The following is a 26,280-nucleotide window of genomic DNA, read 5'->3' as shown; positions in this document are numbered from 1 at the left end:
AAGATCTCCGCCACGGCACAACCCAAGGGGGGGGGCGCCAACCCAGACAGGAAGACCACGTCAGTGGCTCAACCTACTCAAGTGACGCACCCCTCCCATGGACGGCATGGAAGAACACCAGTAAGTCAGTGACTCAGCCCCTGTAAAAGGGTTAGAGGCAGAGAATCCCAGTGGGAAGAGGGGAACCGACAAGGCAGAGACAGCAAGGGCGGTTCGTTGCTCCAGCCTTTCCGTTCACCTTCACACTCCTGGGCCAGACTATACTTAATCATAGTCCCTCTTTATGTCCCAAAAACTCAGTTTTGTTGCTGCGTTTTGTTCAGTTATCCACTGGCTCAAAGGCGGTCACGACATGCAGACGAATACATCCTAATAGTACCAGTAAAGTTCGTCGAAACATGTCAAACGATGTTTATAATTAATCCTCAGGTTGTCTATTGTCTAAATAATCGCTAATATTTCAACTGGACAATAGCGTCTTCAATAGAAAGGAAAAACAACGAACGGCGAGCAATCGGTCACCCGCGCAAAACAGCTCTGGTTCATTCCGCATGCCACTTACAAAATGGTCTCATTCTTCCTTGTTTTTCAGAATACAAGCCTGAAACAATGTCTAAAGACTGTTGACATCTAGTGGAAGCCATAGGAACTGCAATCTGGGCCCTAGCCATTTAGATACTGTATAGGCATTCAATAGAAAAGTACCCACATAAAAAATATCCCACTTCCTGGATGGATTTTCCTCAGGTTTTTTGCGTGCCATATCAGTTCTGTTATACTCACAGACATTATTTTAACAGTTTTGGAAACTGTGGAGTGTTTTCTATCCAATACTACCATGCATATGCATATCCTGAGTAACAGGCAGTTCACATTGGGAACCTCATTCATCCAAAATTCAAAGTACTGCCCCCTATCCAAGAGAGGTTAAAGTCACTGAGCTCTTCAGTAAGGCCATTCTACTGCCACTGTTTGTCCATGGAGATTGCATGGCTGTGTGGTCGATTTTATCAGCCTGTCAGCTACGGGTGTGGCTGAAATAGCCAAATCCACCAATTTGAAGGGGTGTCCACATACTTTTATATATATAGTGTACTTATTGCAATTTCTCTCTCTGTGTGTGTGTGTGTGTGTGTACCCCATCTCTTCAGCAACAGCAACAACATACAGACTTATACGGGGTCAATTATTGATATGCAGCTCTGAATTGCATTGATTTAAGAACGGTCATACTCATGTAGGGCTGGTCGACAAACCGCAAAAAAAGATATACCGGTATTATTATAATAAATGTAATCTTTAACTGGGTAAGTCAGTTAAGAACAAATTATTATGTACAATGACGACCTACCCCGGCCAAACCTGGACGACGTTGGGCCAATTGTGCGCAGCCCTATGGGACTCCCAATCACGGCCGGATGTGATTACAGCCCTGATTTGAACCAAGGACTGTACTGAGATGCCTTAGACCGCTGCGCCACTTTATTCACGGACCTTTTTGGATTTTTACTTTACATAATCACTACATTTTTTTGGCCAATCTGTTTTAAGCACCAGTAACACACTTCTGACAGCTGAGAACTGCTGTCTAACTTTCTAGCATAACAAGTCAACAACTTCGGGAGGGCAACCGTGCCAAATATACCCTCAGAAATTGTCCGGCTACCCCTAGTGGTGAAAGTAACAACTGCAGTTGAAGCTGATAATAGTCTAACACGGAACCCAAACCGGCTGCGCGCGTGCGCCATCGTGCATACATTTATTTTTTCCCCCTACACCAAATGCGATCACGACACGCAGGTTAAAATATCAAACAAAATCTGAACCAATTACATTAATTTGGGGACAGGTCGAAAGCATTAAACATTTATGGCAGTTTAGCTTGCTATCTTGCACTTGATAGCTAATTTGTCCTGTTTAGCTAGCTTGCTGTTGCTAGCTAATTTGTCCTGGGATATAAACATTGAGTTGTTATTTTACCTGAAATGCACAAGGTCCTCTACTCCGCCAATTAATCCACACATAAAACGGTCAACCGAATTGTTTCTAGTCATCTCTCCTTCCAGGCTTTTTCATCTTTGAACTTATATGGGGATTGGCATCTAAACTTTCATAGTATTACCACGACGACCGGCAACACAGTTCGTCTTTCAATCACCCACGTGGGTATAACCAATGAGGAGATGGCTTGTGGGTACCTGCTTCTATAAACCAATGAGGAGATGGGAGAGGCAGGACTTGCAGCCCGATCTGCGTCAGAAATAGAAAGGACTTCTATTTTAGCCCTTTGCAACGCAGATGCTCGTTGACGCGCGTGAGCAGTGTGGGTGCAATAATAGAATAACATGGATTTCAAAATATATTTTGCAACGCACGCGAGCGATGTAGTCAGGGTATAAGAGTGACAATAATTAAAGGAGCATTTAAAAAAAAAACTAAATATAGACATGCTAAGACAAAGGAAATGTGTGACGGTGTGTAAATGAAAACAAATTAGTGCAAGAAAATAAGAAATGTATGAAAATGCTGGAATTGATCAAATGTACTATGCAAATAGAAACCGTTGGTTGTGTACCAGAGTTTGAGGCTACAAAAGATCATTTAGATTCCTATGCAATGTTCTACAAATAGGACTACTTCACTGTCAACTTTGTCTTATTATTTTTGGTATAATCATTTTTACAAAAAAAATTATTGAAATTTGAAAGAAACAGAAGTGGAGCTGCTCCTACTAGCCACAATCCCTTGGTTGTCCCCTGAGCCCTCCCACCCCCCCATCTTAATCTCCACCCCTGGCCAACTGCTTCCCTGGCTTAACCTACTCAAACCTATTATGCGAGTTCAGTAAAAAACAGAAAAACAAAACAATAACCTGCAAAATAAGACATATAGACGTACAAGACATTCAACTGGTATGGACAGTTAGACAGGAAAAGACAGGACTGGACAGTTACAGGAGAACCTATAATAAAACAAATTGGTTGCATTTTGGTTAAACAGTATAAAGCAATCAGAATGGAGGAAAGATCATTAAAACCACTTAGAATTAAGAAACATCATCTATGTCAAATACCATCAAAGCGTCAAAAATAAGAAAAATATAGTGACGTTATATTTTGGCCATATCGCCCAACCCTACCTGTAGGCACCTGCAGTTTACCACAGGTGAGATAAATTTACCGGTAGACCGAAACGAGAATATCTAGCCTCTAACCAAATTAATTAATGGTCCTGTGCAGTTAGTGTTATTTATTTTAGAAGAAATTGTGAATGGTGCCAATATTTTGTCTCGCATCTGTGTATATTACCCTCTTGTCAGGTCTGTGTTATTCATAATGCATATTTATAACTTTTATTATTCAGAAACATCAAATACAGTCAAAAATAAGAAATTCAGTGATATGATATTGTGGCCATATCACCCAGCCCTATACTCATATGTATCAATCAACTGTACTGTTTACTCGATGAAATACTTATTGAAATTTCTACGTGTTTGTGTACCCCGTCTCTTCAGCAACATCAACAACATACAGACTCATACGGGGTAAATTGATGTTTGCAACTCACACAGACAACTCTGAATTGCCTTGATTTGAGAAAGTCCATACTCATGATGTGTATCAATCAACACTACTGTTGACTGATTGAAAGACTTGTTTGTGTACCCCGTCTCTTCAGCAACATCAACAACATACAGACTCATACGGGGTAAATTGATGTTTGCAACTCACACAGACAACTCTGAATCTCCTTGATTTGAGAAAGTCCATACTCATGATGTGTATCAATCAACACTGTACTGTTGACTCATTGAAAGACTTGTTTGTGTACCCCGTCTCTTTAGCAACATCAACAACACACAGACTTATACGGGGTAAGCAGCAGCAGTTTGCAGCCACAGCACAGTCAAATCACAAGGCCCTTTATGCTTGGTGCTAGGGTGTGGAATGTACTCTGTTCTACAGACACTGTCAGTATTAACTTCTCTACTTCTCTCAACCTCTGTCTTTCTCTCCTCTTTCCTCTTTCTCACTCTCCTTTGCGTCTCTGTCTCTCTCTCCCTCCCTCCTGTCTCTCTCCCTCTCTCCTGTTTCTCTCTACCTCTCTCCTGTTTCTCTCTCCCTGTCACTATCCACAGCTCCCCCAGCCCCAGCAAGCGCTGATTTCACAGGTAGGATAATTAGGAACAAACTACTCTCTGGTACATTTATTGCACCTTTTAGCTACAGTAATGCCACTGAAGTCAGCTTGTCTTGAGGATAATTATTTAGTCCAACATAATAGGTCTAAGAAGACGGCATTTTGTCATGAAAATTCCAAGAGCTGTCTTGTTATACGTAGGGGGGGATTTTGGAATAATGCAGTACAATACAACCCAAAGCTATTGGGGAAAGAATTGTGACAACATCCTAACGCCACCTTCTCTCCTTGCCTCCTTTTCTGACACCTCCGCTGATGTTGAAAGAACTGGAGTGGTGAAAACAAATTCCCGGTAGGCATCCCCGCCTTATCACTTTACCTATGCAAGTTTCAGTTTTTGACCTTCTTCATAGCATACAGCCAAATACAATGGGATGTGTATGGCCACAATAATAATTAACACCTCTGGTAAATGAGAAGACCCGCTATGGGACATTTGATTAGAATAAATCCCAAATAACATGATCGGCTCCATATAGACACTTCCAGCAGTTCCATTGTTAGACACACGTTTTGAATTTAGTGGGCTTGATTAGGGTTGCAAAATTCTGGTTACGCAAAATTCCAGTTTTATGAGAAATCCTGGCTGGAAGATTCCAGCTTTTCTGCTTAATTCCTCCTGATTCCACAAATCTTCCAACCAGGTTTTCTGGAAAACCTTTAATGTTGGAAAGTTAGCCAGAGTTTTGCAACCCTAGGCTTGATACAATCTACACATTTAGGACTAATAGGTAGCGGTCCAAACACCCTATCCCCTCAGCCCTCAAATTTAGTGGACACCTCTGATGACGTATCATGACGTCTGATGAGTATACACTTGCAGGGCAAGGGGCGAGGGAGTAAGGAATTCTTTTTAAATGGACCACCCTTGGCAGGAAATTCGTCACTCTTTAATCCCGCAATGATTGTGTTTTCAGCCACCGGTAGCTTGTGGGTGCTTTATATGCGCTACAGTCAATTATGATTCCATGTCTACTTATATTAAATATATAATTATTAATATACGCCTACTGTATGACAGCTAGCTAATTACTTAACTAACGTTAGCCTGCCTAGCTGGAACTTCTGAAGAAGGGAAATGTTTTATTTCTACGATTTCCAAAAGATAACCAAACAAAAAACATATTTACTTTTTACGAGACGTGTTTGTGCTGTTATGTGCATTAGTAGCACAATTTCTAACTTATTTACATTCGTTTTTACTTCTTTTGACTTCTCCTTTGATGTTGTTTTGAAATTTTCGCGGACTTTTCTATGCGGTTGTACAATCGGCGCAAATTGAATTATGGGGAGTTTCAGGCCCCGGCGTGAACACAATTGTACACTCGTAAATGCCGACTAAAAAAGAGGGCTGAGGGGTTTACGTTACAAACTTCCCTTGCTTGGCTAATCATTTGGACCACCTTCCAAGATGGCGACGGGGATTCCCCCAAGGGCATAAGGCGAGGGTAAGTGGACGAGAGTGTCTTTTAAGTGTTTGAACCGCAGCCATAGAGAAAGTATGAGTAGGGTGAAGTTGATTCTGACCTATAATGTTCCTCCTCCCTAGCCCCCTGTGGCTCTCCCCACCAGCCTGTCTCTGTCCAACCCCCAGCAGACAGCCCAGATCACCGTCTCCTATCCCACGCCTCGCTCTAGCCACCAGCAGCAGAGCCAGCAGCAGAGCCAGCAGCAAAGCCAGCCCCAGAAGCAGCGCGTCTTCACCGGCGTGGTCAACAAGCTGCATGACACCTTTGGCTTTGTGGACGAGGATGTCTTCTTCCAGCTCAGGTAAGTGCCCAGTCTCTGCCTCTAGCCCAAGTCCTCTCAGATCTCCACAAGTCCACAGTGTCTAGAAGTCCATTTGGGATTGGGCCACAAAAAATGTAGCTAGATGTTTCACATCAAGTGTCTCATTAATCGGACCAGTTGCCTTTTTTCCGTAGGTTTCCTATATTTTGCTGGTTGTATCCCTAATTTGTGTACCATTATTCTAAAGCAGAAATGTCTTGTTTCAAGCCTCCATATATTGCAGTTTCTAAAGCATTTCCAAGTGGATGAATAATGGGTATTGTCTCCACAGTGCGGTGAAGGGGAAGACCCCCCAGGTGGGCGACAGGGTCCTAGTGGAGGCCGTTTATAACCCCAACATGCCCTTCAAATGGAATGCCCAGCGCATTCAGACCTTACCTCAGCTGGCCAACCAATCGGTGAGCCTCACCTAGCCTCCACAGCCACCTTGGTCACATTCAGTAGACTTGAAGTGAAACTGAAGAAAACATTTGTCACCCCACTGAACGGGATGCTGGTGGCCGTTAGCCGGTGACATCTTACACCTCAATTTGAGTACTTACAGGGTTTGGTTCCAATTCGATCATTAGCTCTCTCAGGGATGCAAACTCGTCACTTTTTGGCGATATTCACCGTTTTTGATTTCAAAATTTCAATCCTAAGAAAATAGAATGTGGGTGGGGATTGTATGTTTCTCATATTGAAATCATTGACTAAGCACAGAATGCTTCCCTACACTTCCTACAATGAGAATATCAGAGTTCAGATATTCTTTCCCTCTGTCCGCATCCATCAGTTTTAATATGTAATTTAGCCGTAATGACTATCTGGAGTATGCAGACATTGATTTAAATACTTCTGTTACATTTAATTATTGGAGTGGCTCACAGTGCGAGGGAAGTAGATACACTATCTTATAATTCCACCTGTAAGAGCACAGTCCAGTCTGACTAGACTTCGCTGTCACCTTGCCTCTGACTTCCACCGCCATAAAGGAAGAACGGAGCGCAGTGACAGTCATGCTTGCACCTTTGCACCTTTACATGTTCCATGTCAACTTTTTGGGCCCTCGCCAGTTTGCATCCCTGTCTGTCTTCCCGTCTGCCCTGGTTGACTCACTCTCTCAAATGTAAATGTAATCCTACAGTATAGATGGCGCTATTGCTGTATTCACCCTCCGATCTTAGAGGGGGGCCTCAATTAGTGCAGAAGTGAAGTTTTAGAGTGATCAGATTGGAACCCAGCCCTATGGTTGTGTATCTGTTATTAACCACTTTGTTCTCCTCCCTAGCTTCAGCAGCAGCACCAGTCCTTACCTCCAGTTCCCCCACAGCTAAGCAGCTTCTATGCTGACCCGGGGATGCATCAGCGCTACTCAGACATGCACTCCGTCGGCATGGACAGCAGACAAAATGTAACCCTCGTCCCGCCTCACACACCTCTATGGGCTGCCCCCCTATTCTCTCTTCTCTCTCTTTTCTGTCCTTTCTGATGCCTGTTCTCCATCTTCTTCTTTCTCTTCCGTCTTCACTTTGAGTATTCATTTGTTGTTTTGGACCAGGATGGCTTCCTGATCTATTAAAGCGCATATGACATATCGTTGAATAGTATTAGAAATACATTTTCTTTTTATCTTCGGCCTATGGTCTTTCGGAAAAATTTTCAGAAACACAAATGAATCCCAATCTACATTTCTCTTTACACTCTAACGGTGATGTCCGTCAATCTCTCAATGGGAGAAAGTGCTTTTTTAAAGGTGCTATCCATAAGATGTCCTGTCATTGTTAATTTAGGCTAATGAGAGAGTCCCATTGAGATAGTAATGCTTTTTGTGTGTTTCTCTTACATTTTGAGACTTTACAGTAGTTAAAGGAACAAATACTAAGATTTCTTACAGAATGCACGTTGACACTTTTTCTTCACTTCTAACCCTTTCCTTTTCAATGTTATGATCAATATATGATTTTCATACATGATATGCACTTTTTTACCATACGAACAGGGTAGGAACGACCTATCAAAATTGGAAAGGTTCTCCATACATCTCACAGATGTTTATAACTTGACCTTTTTGTAGTTGTCCCCAACCATGAAATTGGGGAGGGGACAGTGGATCTGTCTCCGTCCATACATTCGTTTGTATGTTAGTCACACGCAAGATCTCAGTCAGCACTGGCCAGATTTTGATGAAACTTGAGTCTTGCGATAGAGATCCGGCATATAAAAAAAGTATACTGACTGGCCAGATGGTGCCACTATGACAAGAGATTGAAAATGCTAACTTTGAAAGGTAACACCCCATCACACCGTTTGACCTAAAGTAATGAAATTCGTTACATTCAGTGAGGGGAAAAAAGTTTCTGATCCTCTGCTGGTTTTGTACGTTTGCCCACTGACAAAACGAAATGATCAGTCTATAATTTTAATGGTAGGTTTATTTGAACAGTGAGAGACAGAATAACAACAAAAAAATCCTGAAAAAGGCATGTCAAAAATTTTATAAATTGATTTGCATTTTTATGAGGGAAATAAGTATTTGACCCCCTCTCAATCAGAAAGAGTTCTGGCTCCCAGGTGTCTTTTATACAGGTAACGAGCTGAGACTAGGAGCACACTCTTAAAGGGAGTGCTCCTAATCTCAGTTTGTTACCTGTATAAAAGACACCTGTCCACAGAAGCAATCAATCAATCAGATTCCAAACTCTCCACCATGGCCAAGACCAAAGAGCTCTCCAAGGATGTCAGGGACAAGATTGTAGACCTACACAAGGCTGGAATGGGCTACAAGACCATCGCCAAGCAGCTTGGTGAGAAGGTGACAACAGTTGGTGCGATTATTCACAAATGGAAGAAACACAAAAGAACTGTCAATCTCCCTCAGCCTGGGGCTCCACGCAAGATCTCACCTCGTGGAGTTGCAATGATCATGAGAACGGTGAGGAATCAGCCCAGAACTACACGGGAGGATCTTGTCAATGATCTCAAGGCAGCTGGGACCATAGTCACCAAGAAAACAATTGGTAACACACTACGCCGTGAAGGACTGAAATCCTGCAGCGCCCGCAAGGTCCCCCTGCTTAAGAAAGCACATATACATGCCCGTCTGAAGTTTGCCAAAGAACATCTGAATGATTGAGGAGAACTGGGTGAAAGTGTTGTGGTCAGATGAGACCAAACTGAAGCTCTTTGGCATCAACTCAACTCGCCGTGTTTGGAGGAGGAGGAATGCTGCCTATGACCCCAAGAACGCCATCCCCACTGTCAAACATGGAGGTGGAAACATTATGCTTTGGGGGTGTTTTTCTGCTAAGGGGACAGGACAACTTCACCGCATCAAAGGGACGATGGACGGGGCCATGTACCGTCAAATCTTGGGTGAGAACCTCCTTCCCTCAGCCAGGGCATTGAAAATGGGTCGTGGATGGGTATTCCAGCATGACAATGACCCAAAACACACGGCCAAGGCAACAAAGGAGTGGCTCAAGAAGAAGCACATTAAGGTCCTGGGGTGGCCTAGCCAGTCTCCAGACCTTAATCCCATAGAAAATCTGTGGAGGGAGCTGAAGGTTCGAGTTGCCAAACGTCAGCCTCGAAACCTTAATGACTTGGAGAAGATCTGCAAAGATTGGGACAAAATCCCTCCTGAGATGTGTGCAAACCTGGTGGCCAACTACAAGAAACGTCTGACCTCTGTGATTGCCAACAAGGGTTTTGCCACCAAGTACTAAGTCATGTTTTGTAGAGGGGTCAAATACTTATTTCCCTCATTAAAATGCAAATCATTTTATAACATTTTCGACATGTTTCTGTCTCTCACTGTTCAAATAAACCTACCATTAAAATTATAGACTGATCATTTCTTTGTCAGTGGGCAAATGTACAAAATCAGCAGGGGATCAAATACTTTTTCCCCCTCACTGTAGGTCCCTTTCCTCACAAGAAACAAATTTGCCTCAGGATTTTCCACCATTTAGTATTTTGCGAAATACACTTAAAACGCTACGCTTTTGACACTGAATGACCGATCTACTCACAACTTGATATGTAGCGTCTATGGACAAAGGTCTCTGAACTCAATATTTTCCAGACTTGTACCTAAAACAAGAAGGCCGCTATTAACCAATAAACATTCACGTGGGTGTGGTCTGGCATATAAATCAGTCAAGGGTATTGGTATTGTAACACAATTTGGTATACATGTTGTCAAGACTCAACATATGCAAGAATATTCATATCAACCACCTGGTGGCACTATAAAGGGCACATGATTATATCTCTTAATCTGTTTGACTCGGAGTGCTAAAATTTGGCACACATGCTCAGGGAGATGAGTGTTGCTAACCCACGCTATATCTGACACCACTGCCCCGATTTTTACAAAACGTAAATGATGAGTCTTGCCGTAGATATCCGCCATTTAGAAAATAACATTAATTTGCCCAAGGGAGGGTAGGGCGCTGCGTCATTTGTGGGGGCCACATGTTTACTGTTGTCTTGTTTCTTCATGGAACTTGTCCTTGTCGATAATGCTGACCGAATATATGCTACTTTGGCAGAAGTTCTTGTTTGTTGACAGAATTGTACCTTACTGACGTCTAACCAAACCTCACTCCTCTAGTTCTGTTTTGCTTTAGCACCCGGTTACCTGTTGGGAGCGGCACAAATCTCTGGTTCATTTGGTGCATGTCCTCTATGCATAATGAAGCACATTTCTTAAACTAAAAGCTCTTATATGGGACAAGAAATCAAAACAAAAAAACCTTACTCTGATAACAGCATACTTCATGGAACAGCCCTGGGATAATGCTAACCTCTCCCCCCCCCCCCCTCTCCAGAGTCAGCCTGGAGCCCCCAACATGATGAAGCCGGGCCCCAACATGCTCCAGTCTCTGCCTCCCCCCAACACTTTCAGTGTACAGGCCCAGGGCCCCCCTCCCCTGCTCCAGGCCCAGCTCTCTGCTGCCTCCCTGGCCCCGCTCCTCCAGAACCCCCCTCCGCCCCTGCTGTCACAGCCACCACCCAAAGGTAGGGGGCTCTATGATGGTGATTAGTGTTTCTCTGAGGAGTTTGCTTTGAGTTGATACCTTGCTACTTCTGCAGAAAATAAAGAAATTAGGATTTTGAATGTGTGTTTGCCCCTCCCTCTAGATGTGTTCTCAGGAGGTCTGCTCCAGCCCCCAAGGAGGATGATGCCTCAGCCAGTCAGGCGTCTGGACCCCTCCCCCCGCTTCCCCAACCGCAACGACCGCCCTGAACTCATCCTCAGGACCAAGGATGAACGCAGTCGTGAAAGAGACCGTGAGCGCAGGAGGTCCAGAGAGCGCTCTCCCACACGTAAACGCTCCAGGGATCGTTCTCCGAGACGTGACCGCTCCCCCCGCCGCCCTCGCAGGGTAGTGCCTCGCTATACTGTCCAGTTCTCCAAGTTCAGCCTGGACGGGTGGGTCAGCCATTCATTATGATGATTGATCACTTTCAGCTTTTGATTTGATACTATCTCTGAGTCAGGGGTCAGTTTACTTCAGAACTTTGTGTCTAGTGAACTGTATATATTCATGGGGTATTGGAACCCTCTCTGGGCCTTTCTTACAGTTTTCATACAGATTTCATTCTGTCCCTGTTTCTGATAGTTATAAAGAAAGTGCATATGAGGTCAATTGAGTTTGTGTAAAATATGTTTGGTAATTGAACAAAAAAACTGTGTGTTGTAGCTGCATGGAAGCGGATCCCAGGTGCTCTTCGTCCATTCTAGAACCATTTGCAGTGACTGTACATTAGGGAGAAAGGTACTATTTTCTCTCCCTGTTCTGACAGAACTTTTTCTCTCCCCTCCAGTTCTAACTGTGACATGATGGAGCTGAGGAGACGCTACCAGAGCCTGTACATCCCCAGTGACTTCTTTAATGCTGTGTTCACCTGGGTGGATGGCTTCCCCCTGCAACGACCCTTCCAGTTTGGCAACTACTGTAACTTCCACATCATGCACAAGGAGGTGGACTCTCTGGTCAAGAACACTGCTGTCCTGGACCCACCCGATGCCAACCACACATACAGCGCTAAGGTGGGGTATACACACAGACGGGCTGCATGCAAGTGTACACACACCAGGGTTTCCGTTAGGAAAATGTGGCACCAGACATTTGACCGGCACAATTTAACGGACACACATGCATCACTAGCCTATGTCAATCTACTATAGTAGAAATGTTTAGTCTACCTATTCTATTTGTCAGCTTGTCGAGGAAGAAATAGCCTATTCCAAACAGACTCTGGGACAGTTATGGGATGATAGATCCCAAATTCATCCAACCAGGACGCCTAGGCTACATTAAAAAAGTAAACATTAAAAAGCAATGAGTCTGATGCAACAGATCACAACATTTAGCTCAAACTATTATTTCTACACATAAGCGTGAATGTTCGTTCAATAATGCAATTAGCGGGAAAACGTCAATGTCAAAAGGGCACTGCACATGCGAGCGGTTTCGTGACGAATTTCAAAATATACCAGTTAGAAAGGCAGGAAAAAAATGAACAACAGCTTCTATCTCAAGGCCATCAGACTATTAAACAGCCATCATTAACATTGAGTGGCTGCTGCCAACATAGACTCAAATCTCTAGCCACTTTAATAATTAAAAATTGGATGTAATAAATGTATCACTACTCACTTTAAACAATGCCACTTTATATAATGTTTACATACCCTACATTACTCATCTCACATGTACAGTTGAAGTCGGAAGTTTACATACACATTAGCCAAATACATTACAATTCCTGACATTTAATCCCAGTAAAAATTCCCTGTCAGGTCAGTTAGGATCACCACTTTATTTTAAGAATGTGAAATGTTAGAATAATAGTAGAGAGTGATTTATTTATTTCAGCTTTTATTTCTTTCATCACATTCCCAGTGGGTCAGAAGTTTACATACACTCGATTCATATTTGGTAGCATTGCCTTTAAATTGTTTAACTTGGGTCAAACATTTCGGGTAGCCTTCCACAAGCTTCTCACAATAAGTTGGGTGAATTTTGGCCCGTTCCTCCTGACAGAGCTGGTGTAACTGAGTCAGGTTTGTAGACCTCCTTGCTCGCACATGCTTTTTCAGTTCTGCCCACACATTTTCTATGGGATTGAGGTCAGGGCTTTGTGATGGCCACTCCAATACCTTGACTTTGTTGTCCCTAAGCCATTTTGCCACAACTTTGGAACTATGCTTGGGGTCATTGTCCATTTGGAAGACCCATTTGCGACCAAGCTTTAACTTCCTGACTGATGTCTTGAGATGTTGCTTCAATATAACCACATAATTTTCTTTCCTCATGATGCCATCTATTTTGTGAAGTGCACCAATCCCTCGTGCAGCAAAGCACCCCCACAACATGACGCTGCCACCCCCGTGCTTCACGGTTGGGATGGTGTTCTTCGGCTTGCAAGCCTCCCCCTTTTTCCTCCAGACATAACGATGGTCATTATGGCCAAACAGTTCTATTTTTGTTTCATCAGACGAGGACATATCTCCTAAAAGTACGATCTTTGTCCCCATGTGCAGTTGCAAACCGTAGTCTGGTTTTTTTATGGCGGTTTTGGAGCAGTGGTGTGCTGAGTGGCCTTTCGGGTTATGTCGATATAGGACTTGTTTTAATGTGGATATAGATACTTTTGTACCTGTTGCCTCCAGCATCTTCACAAGGTCCTTTGCTGTGGTCCTGGGATTGATTTGCACTTTTCGCACCAGAGTACATTAATCTCTAGGAGACAGAATGCTTCTCCTTCCTGAGCGGTTTGACCGCGTAGTCCCATGGTGGTTATACTTGCTTATTATTGTTTGTACAGATGAACGTGATACATTCAGGCACTAGGAAATTGCTCCCAAGGATGAACCAGACTTTTTCTGAGGTCTTGGATGATTTCTTTAGATTTTCCCATGATGACAAGCAAAGAGTCACTGAGTTTGAAGGTAGGCCTTGAAATACATCCACAGGTACACCTCCAATTGACTCAAATTATGTCAATTAACCTATCAGAAGCTTCTAAAGCCATGACATAATTTTCTGGAATTTAAGCTGTTTAAAGGCACAGTCAACTTAGTGCATGTTAACTTCTGACCCACTAGAATTGTGATACAGTGAATTATAAGTGAAACAATCTGTAAACAATTGTTGGAAAAAGGACTTAGTATTTGTCCTGACTGACTTGCCAAAACTATAGTTTGTTAACAAGAAATTTGTGGAGTGGTTGAAAATCGAGTTTTAATGACTCCAGCCTAAGTGTATGTTAACTTCCGACTTCAAATGTAAGTATCGAATATATGGATGAGCAGTGACAGAGCGGCTAAGATGCAATAGATAGTAAAGAATAGATAGTGAAGGATACAGTATACATTATATACATATGAGATGAGTAATGCGAGTTATGTAAACATTCTTAAAGTGGCATTATTAAAGTGACTAGTGTTCCATTTGTTAAAGTGGCCAATGATATCAAGTCTGTAGGTAGGCAGCCACCTCTCTGTGCTGGTGGTGGCTGTTTAACATTCTGATAGCCTTGAGATAGAAGCTGTTTTTCAATCTCTCTGTGTATGTAAACTTCCGACTTCAACTGTGTATACTGTACTCTATACCATCTACTGCATCTTGCCTATGCCGCACGGCCATCGGTCATCCATATATTTATATGTACATATTCTCATTCATTCCTTTTCACACGTGTGTAAGGTAGTTGTTGTGAAATTGTTAGATTGCTTGTTAGATATTACTGCACGGTCAGAACTAGAAGCACAAGAATTTCGCTACACTTGCATTAACATCCGCTCACCATGTGTATGTGACCAATAAAATTTGATTTGAGAGGAGCTCTAATAGGCTACTTTGAAGCAAGGTAAGACATGCCTCATAATATGTATTAAAGGTTTTCTAAATGCATACTGCCTCCAGCTCATTGCAAAGTGGTGTGTGACCCGCTGAAGCTTGCCTTCCGTTGCTATTTGATGCCACGTTCAAAACAACTGGCTAACAGAAACCCCGACACACACACCTCTTCAGCGCTATGTTGTGATACACACACACACCTAATACCACTTACAGCAATAAGGTAGTACACACACACACAAACGTTCACACCTTGACTTGTCCTGTCTGTTGTCTTGTGTTGAATAGGTGATGTTGCTGGCCAACCCCAGTCTAGAGGAGCTCTACCATAAGTCCTGTGCTCTGGCTGAGGATCCCCAAGAACTTAGAGACTCTTTCCAGCACCCCGCCCGCCTCATCAAGGTCAGTTAGGTGTCAACCACTGGTTCGTACAGTACGTAGTAGTTATGAGTTAGTTGCATGGCTTAGGCTTGTTTTTTGACTTCTCTTGTTTCTCTTTTCAATTTCTCTGTCCTTCTGTTTTTCTCTCTCAGTTCCTCGTGGGGATGCGGGGTAAGGACGAGGCTATGGCCATTGGGGGCCACTGGTCCCCCTCCCTGGATGGAGTGGACCCTGAGAAGGACCCGGCTGTGCTCATAAAGACAGCCATACGCTGTTGTAAGGCCCTCACAGGCATAGACCTGAGTCTCTGCACTCAGTGGTAAGTCCTGCTCTTCTCCTCAACCTCCCTTCTCTCTTTTCTGTCTCTGTGGTTTTTCTCTATATAACTAGACCTGTGGTAATATTATTACCATAAAAATACAAATGGTGACGGTCCGTGATGGTTATCTTACCTTCCAACGCTTAATATCGATATCTGACACTTTGGATGGGTGTTTTTTTTTGTTGGTTTGTTTTCTGGACGTTAATGACTATGATTCTGTCATTTGATTTGCCTCTTAATAATTTTTTGTTTCGCAATATGTCCCGTTTGCTACCGTATGATGACGTCCTGCTTTTCTCCATCTCTGTATATCTATGTGGGCGGATGAATGAGTGATTGATTCTGTGGCTCAAAGAGCAGTCTCCCGGACGAGAAGACACCACAATAACCTTTTTGTGTTGATTTCCCCCCCCCCCTCATTCTGTTAAATATCTTACATATTTAACTTCTTGCTTTCACTGTCCTGTCCTATGATTCTGTGTCTTCTCTCAAAAACTCTCCCCTCCGCGAAGTCATAACAGAGAAATACTGAGCTTTAATTGGCTGAAGGCGAGGGTTGGGGCGGTTTTGGGGGTGTTACCAGGGGTGATGTTTTTCTGTCAAATTTACCAAAATGGCCACCGTTACCCCTGACAACCAATGGAGAGCTGCGGACTGGGTTCTGTTATGCTAATTGTGTGTTCTGTGTGTTGGGGGGATATTGTAACAAGTTCAAAAGTCATTTGGGGGAATGTAGCCTAGGCTAGCCCTAGCCCTGTTTTTAAGAGATGTGTGTCCCTGACTGGAATGTTTCTTTCCAATGCGCCTTCTTCCTTTGCGACAGGTATCGTTTTGCAGAGATTCGCTATCATCGCCCTGAGGAGACTCACAAGGGGCGGACAGTGCCCGCACATGTGGAGACAGTGGTTTTGTTTCTCCCGGATGTTTGGCATTGTCTTCCTACCCGCTCAGAGTGGGAGGGGCTGTCGCGGGGACTCCGGGAGCAGCTGGCTGAGAAGCTGTCCGCCGAGAGGAAGGAGGCTGATGGAGAACAGGCACTGAACCGCTAATCCCTTTCTTCTCATTTCCCCTGCTTCTCACAGGACCAACACAGGCACAGGATATTCACTAGACACAACAACCCCAGATACACACACTACATATGTTATACACACCTAAATACACACAATGCAGGCAGAATCCTGAACTACCAGACCCCCTTTAGGTTCAGTTCCTCTCCTACCGTCCTGCTACCTGCTCCTACCCCCACCCTCCCCGCCCTACACCCCCACCTGCCCTCACACTCGGCAGACGCACAGTGGAAGGAGACTAGGTCGTGCCGCCGCAACTGGCCAATCAGCTTCCAGCTCTAGAAATGACTCATAATTGGGTACCAAACTGGATATAGCTTAAGTTTTAATTTACTTAATTTGCTTGTGTTATTATCACATTTAATCAAAAATTACCCTGCTTGGAATTGTCTACTTGCAAGTGGGGTGGATAAAATGACATTTGATTCTTTGCTTGGAACCACTGAGGATTCTACTGGAACCTGCAGAGCCAGTTGCGTTGACGTGTGTGTGTTCTAGATTTTGTTTCCTTTTTATAATAATTTGTTTACTTCAATATCTGCTGAATTCGAAAGGAGAGAAAAGCCCCTCCCCTAAGTTCTGTCTCTTGTCTGTCCCTGTTTTTGATTGGACTGTATCTAGAGCTTGGTTTGTTCCAGGGCAGTTGGTTTGACATAAGGTTTTCTATGATGTTCTAGAACCTAAACTGAACCAAAAGAATGCCGAATCCAGAACTATCCCTAATCAGAATCCATGTTAGATTAGGATGGCTAGCTAGGGAACCCCATACAGACAGTTAAGCTACACACTGAGTTTGGGGGCACCAGCTTTGAGTTGAACCTGATGAAGCTTCCACTACAGAGACCACACCCCCTTTGGAACCCACTGTTATTGATTTACCTTTTTGTGTTCCACAGAACGTGATTGATTGGCCGCTGGGGGGCGGGGGCATTGGTTTTCCGTGGGTTTGATAAAGGTTTTATTATATAGAACTAGCGGGTGGTATCCCTGTGTTAACTACCTACCCACCCTGCAGTAGCAGAGGACTACTTTATCATCCCAGAGCTACTCACTAGGACCAGAGAAACTATCAGAGACACAGGATGTGAACCTTGCTTCTTGCACGGATCAACTTTTTTTTTTCTTACTAGTTAAAACGACAGAAGAAGTGGGGATTTAATGGTTTGCTGTCCCTCTCTTTCTTTCTTTCTTTCTTTCTGTCTCGGTTGGATGGTTCTTTCTCAAAGGAGGAAGAGGAGAAGGATGAAGAAGATTCGAAGGAGGTGACCACTCCGACACACTGGGCTAAGCTTGATCCGAAATCAATGAAGGTAGGGTTCTCAAGTATTTGATTGTTGAATAGCCTATACTTGAGAAATGACTGAATATTACTCAGTCAGTACAAAGTGAATTACTTTGACTTTCAAAGACACCTAGCAGATATTTTTATTCAAAGAGATTTACAGTACAGTGAGTACATAGTCTACATGTTTTTTATATGTATATGGGGATGATCACTGCAGGAAATAACCTTGGCACTGCTAGCGAGTCAGAGGCAGGACCAACAACCATCTTAACAATAGACTAATCACAAGTCATGACAGTGCATTCCTGTCTATAATTAGCTTCTCCACAAGGAGTTTCCTGGTGTGCATATTTTTTTGTTATGTATTGTGTGGCTCATTTCTGTGTTGATGTAGTAATGTGTTGACTGACGTGTTGATTGACGTGTTGCTGCGTCGTAAAGTGATACAAAAGAAGCAGCTTCCGCAATCTGCATACTGCTCACTTGCAACGTTTGTTCAGCACAAAATAGTTTGTATCACATTGTATATCCAATCCATATGCAAGAGACATTGTAAATGAGCAAGTTCGTAACTTTTCAAAATGTGTCATAATGCTTAATGTTGAACTGACCAACCACCTCTCTCCTCTGTAGGTGAATGACCTTCGTAAGGAGTTAGAGTCCCGCTCCCTGAGCTCTAAGGGGTTAAAGTCCCAGCTGATTGCCCGTCTCACCAAGCAGTTGAAGGTGGAGGAGCAGGTGGAGGAGGCCAAGGAGCCCGAGTTACCGGAGAGCCAGGCCCCGGAGGAGGAGGCGCCTCAACTCATGGAGGAGGACAGAGAGGTACAGGAGGTTGGGGCACTTAACCTCTCTGGGGTATGTGGGACGATTTCGTCCCACCTACGTAACAGCTACTGGAATTCCAGTGGCGCGATTTTTGAATCGTTAGAAATACTATAACTTCAATTTCTCAAACATATGACTATTTCACAGCTATTTAAAGACAAGAATCTCGTTAATCTAACCCCACTGTCCGATTTCAAAAAGGCTTTACAACGAAAGCAAAACATTAGATTATGTCAGTAGAGTGCCCAGCCAGAAAAAATCTGACACCCATTTTTCAAGCTAGCATATCATGTCACATAAACCCAAACCACAGCTAAATGCAGCACTAACCTTTGATGATCTTCATCAGATGACACACCTAGGACATTGTGTTATACAATACATGCATGTCTGTTCAATCAAGTTCATATTTATATCAAAAACCAGCTTTTTACATTAGCATGTGACGTTCAGAAAAAGCATAACCACCGCAAACTTCCGTTGAATTTACTAACAGTTTGCTAAATTACTCACGATAAACGTTCACAAAAAGCATAACAATTATTTTAAGAATTATAGATACATTACCCCTCTATGCACTCGATATGTCCGATTTTAAAATAGCTTTTCGGATGAAGCACATTTTGCAATAATCTAAGTACATAGCCCGGCATTACAGGGCTAGCTATTTAGACACCCGGCAAGATTAGCCTTCATCAAAATCACATTTCCTATAAGAAAAATGTTCTTACCTTGCTTGTTCTTCATCAGAATACACTGCCAGGACTTCTACTTCAATAACAAATGTTGGTTTGGTCCCAAATAATCCATCGTTATATCCAAACAGCGACGTTTTGTTCGTGAGTTCTAGAATGCTTCTTCGCGGTGTCGCGCATGGCGCATTGGCGTGTCAAAAATGTCTAAATATTCCATTACCGTACTTCGAAGCATGTCAACCGCTGTTTAAAACCAATTTTTATGCCATTTATGTCGTAGAGAAGTGATAATATTCCGACCGGGAGTATGCATTGAGCCTAAACAGCCGAATAAAATTTCTCCTCAGAAGCGACTCATGCACGCGCATCATTGAAAGGTCCTCCGAGCAGCCACTTACAAAAGGCGATAATATGTTTCAACCTGAGGCTCCCTCGTAAACCTTCAGTTATTTCGCGGGCTCTGAGAGCCTATTGGAGCCCTGGGAATTGTCACGTTACAGCTAAGATCCTTACTTTTCAATAAAAAGATGCAAGACGCACGACTCCTTGTCAGACAGGGTACTTCCTGCTTGAAACCTTGTCAGGTTTTTGCCTGCCATAGGAGTTCTGTTATACTCACAGACACCATTCAAACAGTTTTAGAAAATTCAGAGTGTTTTCTATCCAAACCTGAACAATAATATGCATATTCTAGCTTCTGAGTTGGTGTAGGAGGCAGTTAAAAATGGGAACATATTTTTCCAAAATTCTCAATACTGCCCCCTAGCCCAGACAGGTTAAGACTAAGAAACTTACAGCTAGTGTATGTATTTATAGACAGAAGCACCAAAGCTGGACAGAGGTATGCTTTTAATGCACTTATCTACAGTTAACACACTTACCAACAGCATCACTATGGATGGTTTACTAGAATGGATCCACTGATTACTTGTTTCAGATTCTCCATCCCTTCCCTCTGTCTGTCCATCAGGAGGAGGAGAGGAAGAAGCAGGAGGAGTTGGAGCGCCAGCGCAGAGAGAAGCGGTACGTCCTGCCAGACGAGCCCACCATCATCGTTCACCCCAACTGGGCGGCCAAGAGCGGGAAGTTTGACTGCAGCGTCATGTCTCTGAGCGTGCTGCTGGACTACAGACTGGAGGACAACAAGGAACACTCCTTCGAGGTGAGACAACACACACATTCAGAACATACACACTTGAATACTCATTTAGATGCCTAGAAGTACAGATTTGCATCAAATATCGCTGTCTTCTCTTCTCTCCAGGTGTCTCTGTTTGCGGAGCTGTTTAATGAGATGCTACAGAGAGACTTTGGCTACAGGATTTTTAAGGCCCTGGCCTCTGTGCCCTGCAAGGATGACAAGAAAGACAAGAAGGTGAAAGCCAAGAAAGAGGCGGGTCAGAAAGAGGCGGGTCAGAAAGAGGCGGGTCAGAAAGAGGCGGGTCAGAAAGAGGCGGGTCAGAAAGAGGCGGGTCAGAAAGAGGCGGGGGAGGTGAAGAAAGGCGAGGAGGAGAATGGAGAGCCGGCGATGAAGAAGGCAAAGGAAGAGGAACAGGAGAGGAAGGTGGGTGGCTCATGGCTCTTGAAGGTGAATTGTATTCATATTGACAGTTTTACTAGATCATGAAGCAGTTTACATTGTAGCTTACTTAAAATACAAGCTTACGCCATGATTCAAATGCTTGGATTTTCAAACGGCCTGCTAGTTCTAACTTGTGCCTGTCATGTCTTTTCCTAACCCAGGAGGAGGGCGAGGAGGGGGGTGTGAAGGAGGGCGAGGAGGGGGGTGTGAAGGAGGGCGAGGAGGGGGGTGAGAAGGAGGGCGAGGAGGGGGGTGAGAAGGAGAAGGTGCTGAAAAAGGAGGAGTCTATAGAGGAGAAGGAGGAGGATGAGAGCAACAACACAAATGCTGAGGAGTACGACCCTCTGGAGGCCGAAGACGACGACGATGAAGATGGTACACGTGATAATCCTGTCCTCTCATTCTGCACTGACACGCTCCTCTCCTGTCCTCTCATTCTGCACTGACACTTTCCTTTCCTGTCCTCTCATTCTGCACTGATGCGCTCCTCTCCTGCCCTCTCTCAGATAAAGACGATGAGGACTCTAACGGCAGGGACAGGAGAGACGACAGGAAGTCCAAAGAGGGGTCCTCTAAAGACAAGGAGAAGAAGCAGATGGTGACCTACAACAGGGACCTGCTCATGGCCTTTGTCTACTTTGACCAGAGCCACTGTGGCTACCTGCTGGAGAAAGACCTGGAGGACATCATGTACACACTGGGGTTACATCTGTCCAGAGCCCAGGTATATACACACACTGGGGTTACATCTGTCCAGAGCCCAGGTATATACACACACTGGGGTTACATCTGTCCAGAGCCCAGGTATATACACACACTGGGGTTACATCTGTCCAGAGCCCAGGTATATACACACACTGGGGTTACATCTGTCCAGAGCCCAGGTATATACACACACTGGGGTTACATCTGTCCAGAGCCCAGGTATATACACACACTGGGGTTACATCTGTCCAGAGCCCAGGTATATACACACACTGGGGTTACATCTGTCCAGAGCCCAGGTATATACACACACTGGGGTTACATCTGTCCAGAGCCCAGGTATATACACACACACACACTAGGGTTACATCTGTTCAGAGCCCATGTATACACACACACACACACACACACACACACTGGGGTTACATCTGTCCAGAGCCCAGGTATATACACACACACAGGGGCTTATACCTGTCTAGAGCTGAAGGTTACACATGCCAGTCTTACCCTTTAAAAAAAAATATTTGTCACAATATATGTGAGTGATAATTAGTTAGCCCTTCTTATAATGTTAATTAATTTTCAGGTAAAGAAGTTGTTGAACAAGCCGGTGGTAAGAGAGTCGTGTTACTACCGTAAACTGACGGACGCAGCTAAAGACGAGGCTGCTCCTTCCTTCAGTGAAGGCCTGCTGGACAACCTGCTAGGTGAGTGAAGGAGACTCTGGAGTGGGTTAATAGTTCTCTTTATGACTCATCTCAAAGCATTTTAAAGCTTCACTAATGTTGAACAGAATCTATTCCTTCACCAGTGATTTAGGTGAATATCTAACATAGTAAGAACTGACGTAGTGTGGTTTATTTTGAGTCCTACACTTTCGACTCTTTCCCCCCACCTCTCTCTCTTCCTTTCTACCTCTCCCCTTGTTTTCCCTATTTCCCCCCCCCTCAGGTAACCGTGCGTTGCTGCCCATGTTTGTGTCTCGTGGCCAGACAGCGCTAGCGGAGGCTAGTGACTCAGGAGGAGGCAGCAGTCTGATAGTGTATAATGGAGCCATGGTGGATGTCGGCAGCATGATGCAGAAACTGGACAAGAGTGAGAAGGCCAGGGAGGAGATTGAGCAGAAACTAATGGTGCAGGACTCCAAAATGGGTAGGACAATCCACTTATCTCCAACACAATCCTAACTTAAAAACACCAAATTCAAACTTTAATCAACTCCCCTATTGACGTCAATAGTGTGTCTCAAGTTAGGATTCAGACCTGATATTTGTAGTAGTTCAACTAGAAGTACAGCATTTTGTTCCTTTATTCAAGGTGGTGGCAATACTACTCCTTTCTCTCGCTTGCTCACTCTCTCTCTCGGAAAAAAACTTATTGTAGAAATGTCTTGAAATTTAAATCAACATTGACAATGCATAAGGTTCTTGAATTTGAAGTAAGCCTAGACGTTGAGATTTTAAATACATTTTCTCATTAATTTGTGTGTGTGTGTGTTCCAGTCGAGGACACCAAGCAGATCCTCCAACTGGTATCTGCTAATAGAGTCCTGTCTAAAGATCTGGAGGAGGTGAAGGGAACCCTGGGCCAGACAGAGAACAACCTCAGGAACACAGAGGAACAGAACACGGTCTACCACAACCAGCTTAGCAAGACACTTAACAACCTGGGCAATGCCATGAATGAACTTCAGGGAGTCCTCAAGAAGGTACGATTGATTGACTGGTTTACTGATTTATTCGTAGACATGAGCGGCGCTTCTAGTGGCCAGGGACTTTAATGGAGGCAAACTTAAATCAGTTTTAGCACATTTTTACCAGCAACCTGGGAAAAATAAATCCTAGACCACCTTTACTCCACACACAGAGATGCATACAAAGCTCTCCCTCGCCCTTCATTTGGCAAATCTGACCACAATTCTTACAAGTTAAAACTAAAGCAGGAAGTACCAGTGACTTGCTCAATACGGAAGTGGTCAGATGACGCGGATGCTACACTACAGGACTGTTTTGCTTCATTAATAAGTGCATCGATGACGCCCCCCCCCCCCCCCAGTGACTGTACGTACATATCCAAACCAGAAGCCATGGATTACAGGCAACATCCGCATCGAGCTAAAGGCTAGAGCTGCCGCTTTCAAGGAGCGGGAGACTAATCCGGACGCTTATAAGAAATCCCTCTATGCCCTCAGACGAACCATCAAACAAGCAAAGCGTCAATACAGGATTAAGATTGTATCCTACTACACCGGCTCTGACGCTCGTCGGATGTGACAGGGCTTGAAAACTATTACTGACAACAAAGGGAAACCCAGATGCGAGCTGCCCAGTGACGCGGGCCTACCAGACGAGTGAAATGCCTTTTTATGCTCGCTTCGAGGCAAGCAACACTGAAACATGCACGAGAGCACAAGCTGTTCTGGATAACTGTGTGATAACGCTCTCGATAGCCGATGTGAACAAAACCTTTAAACAGGTCAACATTCACAAAGCCGCTGGTCCAGACGGATTACCAGGACGTGTACTCATTTACATTTACATTTAAGTCATTTAGCAGACGCTCTTATCCAGAGCGACTTACAAATTGGTGCATTCACCTTAAGATATCCAGTGGAAAAACCACTTTACAATAGTGCATCTAAATCTTTTTTTGGGGGGGGGGGTAGAAGGATACTTTATCCTATCCCAGGTATTCCTTAAAGAGGTGGGGTTTCAGGTGTCTCCGGAAGGTGGTGATTGACTCCGCTGTCCTGGCGTCGTGAGGGAGCTTGTTCCACCATTGGGGTGCCAGAGCAGCGAACAGTTTTGACTGGGCTGAGCGGGAACTGTGCTTCCTCAGAGGTAGGGAGGCGAGCAGGCCAGAGGTGGATGAACGCAGTGCCCTTGTTTGGGTGTAGGGCCTGATCAGAGCCTGAAGGTACGGAGGTGCCGTTCTCCTCACAGCTCCGTAGGCAAGCACCATGGACTTGTAGCGGATGCGAGCTTCAACTGGAAGCCAGTGGAGAGAGCGGGGTGACGTGAGAGAACTTGGGAAGGTTGAACACCAGACGGGCTGCGGCGTTCTGGATGAGTTGTAGGGGTTTAATGGCACAGGCAGGGAGCCCAGCCAACAGCGAGTTGCAGTAATCCAGGCGGGAGATGACAAGTGCCTGGACTAGGACCTGCGCCGCTTCCTGTGTGAGGCAGGGTCGTACTCTGCGAATGTTGTAGAGCATGAACCTACAGGATCGGGTCACCGCCTTGATGTTAGTGGAGAACGACAGGGTGTTGTCCAGGGTCACGCCAAGGTTCTTAGCACTCTGGGAGGAGGACACAAGGGAGTTGTCAACCGTGATGGCGAGATCATGGAACGGGCAGTCCTTCCCTGGGAGGAGGAGCAGCTCCGTCTTGCCGAGGTTCAGCTTGAGGTGGTGAGCCGTCATCCACACTGATATGTCTGCCAGACATGCAGAGATGCGATTCGCCACCTGGTTATCAGAAGGGGGAAAGGAGAAGATTAATTGTGTGTCGTCTGCGTAGCAATGATAGGAGAGACCATGTGAGGATATGACCGAGCCAAGTGACTTGGTGTATAGTGAGAATAGGAGAGGGCCTAGAACAGAGCCCTGGGGGACACCAGTGGTGAGAGCACGTGGTGCGGAGACAGATTCTCGCCACGCCACCTGGTAGGAGCGACCTGTCAGGTAGGACGCAATCCAAGCGTGGGCCGCGCCGGAGATGCCCAGCTCGGAGAGGGTGGAGAGGAGGATCTGATGGTTCACGGTATCAAAGGCAGCAGATAGGTCTAGAAGGATGAGCGCAGAGGAGAGAGAGTTAGCTTTAGCAGTGCGGAGAGCCTCCGTGACACAGAGAAGAGCAGTCTCAGTTGAATGCCCAGTCTTGAAACCTGACTGATTAGGATCAAGAAGGTCATTCTGAGAGAGATAGCAGGAGAGCTGGCCAAGGACGGCACGTTCAAGAGTTTTGGAGAGAAAAGAAAGAAGGGATACTGGCCTGTAGTTGTTGATGTCGGAGGGATCGAGTGTAGGTTTTTTCAAAGCATGCGCTGACCAACTGTCAAGTGTCTAGACTGATATTTTCAACCTCTCCCTGACTGAATCTGTAATACTTACATGTTTCAAGCAGACCACCATAGTCCCTGTGCCCAAAGGTAACCTGCCTAAATGATTACCGCCCTGTGGCACTCACGTCGGTAGCCATGAAGTGCTTTGAAAGGCTGGTGATGGCTCACAACAGCATTCTCCCGGACACCCTAGACCCACTCCAATTCGCATACTGCCCCAACAGATCCAAATATGACACAATCTCAATCGCACTCCACCCCACCCTTTCTCACCTGGACAAAAGGAACACCTATGTGAGAATGCTGTTCATCGACTACAGCTCAGCGTTCAACACCATATTGCCCATGAAGCTCATCACTAAGCTAAGGACTATGGGACTAAACACCTCCCTCTGCAACTGGATCCAGCCATCAGGTGGTAAGAGTAGGCAACAACACGTCTGCCACGCTGATCCTTAACACTGGGGTGTGTGCTTAGTCCCCTCCTGTATTCCCTGTTCAGCC

General features: G+C 44.6%; 1 protein-coding gene across 1 annotated transcript in view; it reads left to right on the top strand.

Moving 5' to 3' along the window:
* Positions 1-26,280, top strand: part of LOC115193561 (cell division cycle and apoptosis regulator protein 1) — a 38,693-nt gene that overhangs the window by 8,283 nt on the left and 4,130 nt on the right. Inside the window, exons 5-27 of the mRNA XM_029752295.1 lie at positions 3,518-3,547; positions 3,682-3,711; positions 3,848-3,877; positions 4,142-4,174; positions 4,469-4,495; positions 5,753-5,973; positions 6,266-6,392; positions 7,265-7,387; positions 10,809-10,998; positions 11,122-11,413; positions 11,809-12,034; positions 15,138-15,251; positions 15,383-15,549; positions 16,376-16,586; positions 17,849-17,932; positions 18,541-18,729; positions 20,398-20,589; positions 20,692-20,991; positions 21,258-21,384; positions 21,516-21,733; positions 22,301-22,421; positions 22,666-22,866; positions 23,217-23,422. Of these exons, the coding sequence (XP_029608155.1) occupies positions 3,518-3,547; positions 3,682-3,711; positions 3,848-3,877; positions 4,142-4,174; positions 4,469-4,495; positions 5,753-5,973; positions 6,266-6,392; positions 7,265-7,387; positions 10,809-10,998; positions 11,122-11,413; positions 11,809-12,034; positions 15,138-15,251; positions 15,383-15,549; positions 16,376-16,586; positions 17,849-17,932; positions 18,541-18,729; positions 20,398-20,589; positions 20,692-20,991; positions 21,258-21,384; positions 21,516-21,733; positions 22,301-22,421; positions 22,666-22,866; positions 23,217-23,422 (3,459 nt within the window). The remainder of the gene's footprint in view (positions 1-3,517; positions 3,548-3,681; positions 3,712-3,847; positions 3,878-4,141; positions 4,175-4,468; positions 4,496-5,752; positions 5,974-6,265; positions 6,393-7,264; positions 7,388-10,808; positions 10,999-11,121; positions 11,414-11,808; positions 12,035-15,137; positions 15,252-15,382; positions 15,550-16,375; positions 16,587-17,848; positions 17,933-18,540; positions 18,730-20,397; positions 20,590-20,691; positions 20,992-21,257; positions 21,385-21,515; positions 21,734-22,300; positions 22,422-22,665; positions 22,867-23,216; positions 23,423-26,280) is intronic.

This window comes from Salmo trutta, chromosome 5 (genome assembly GCF_901001165.1).
Source record: "Salmo trutta chromosome 5, fSalTru1.1, whole genome shotgun sequence".
Classification (NCBI taxonomy): domain Eukaryota; kingdom Metazoa; phylum Chordata; class Actinopteri; order Salmoniformes; family Salmonidae; genus Salmo; species Salmo trutta.
Note: the sequence above shows the minus strand (reverse complement) of the source record. Positions and strands in the feature narration are given on the sequence as shown.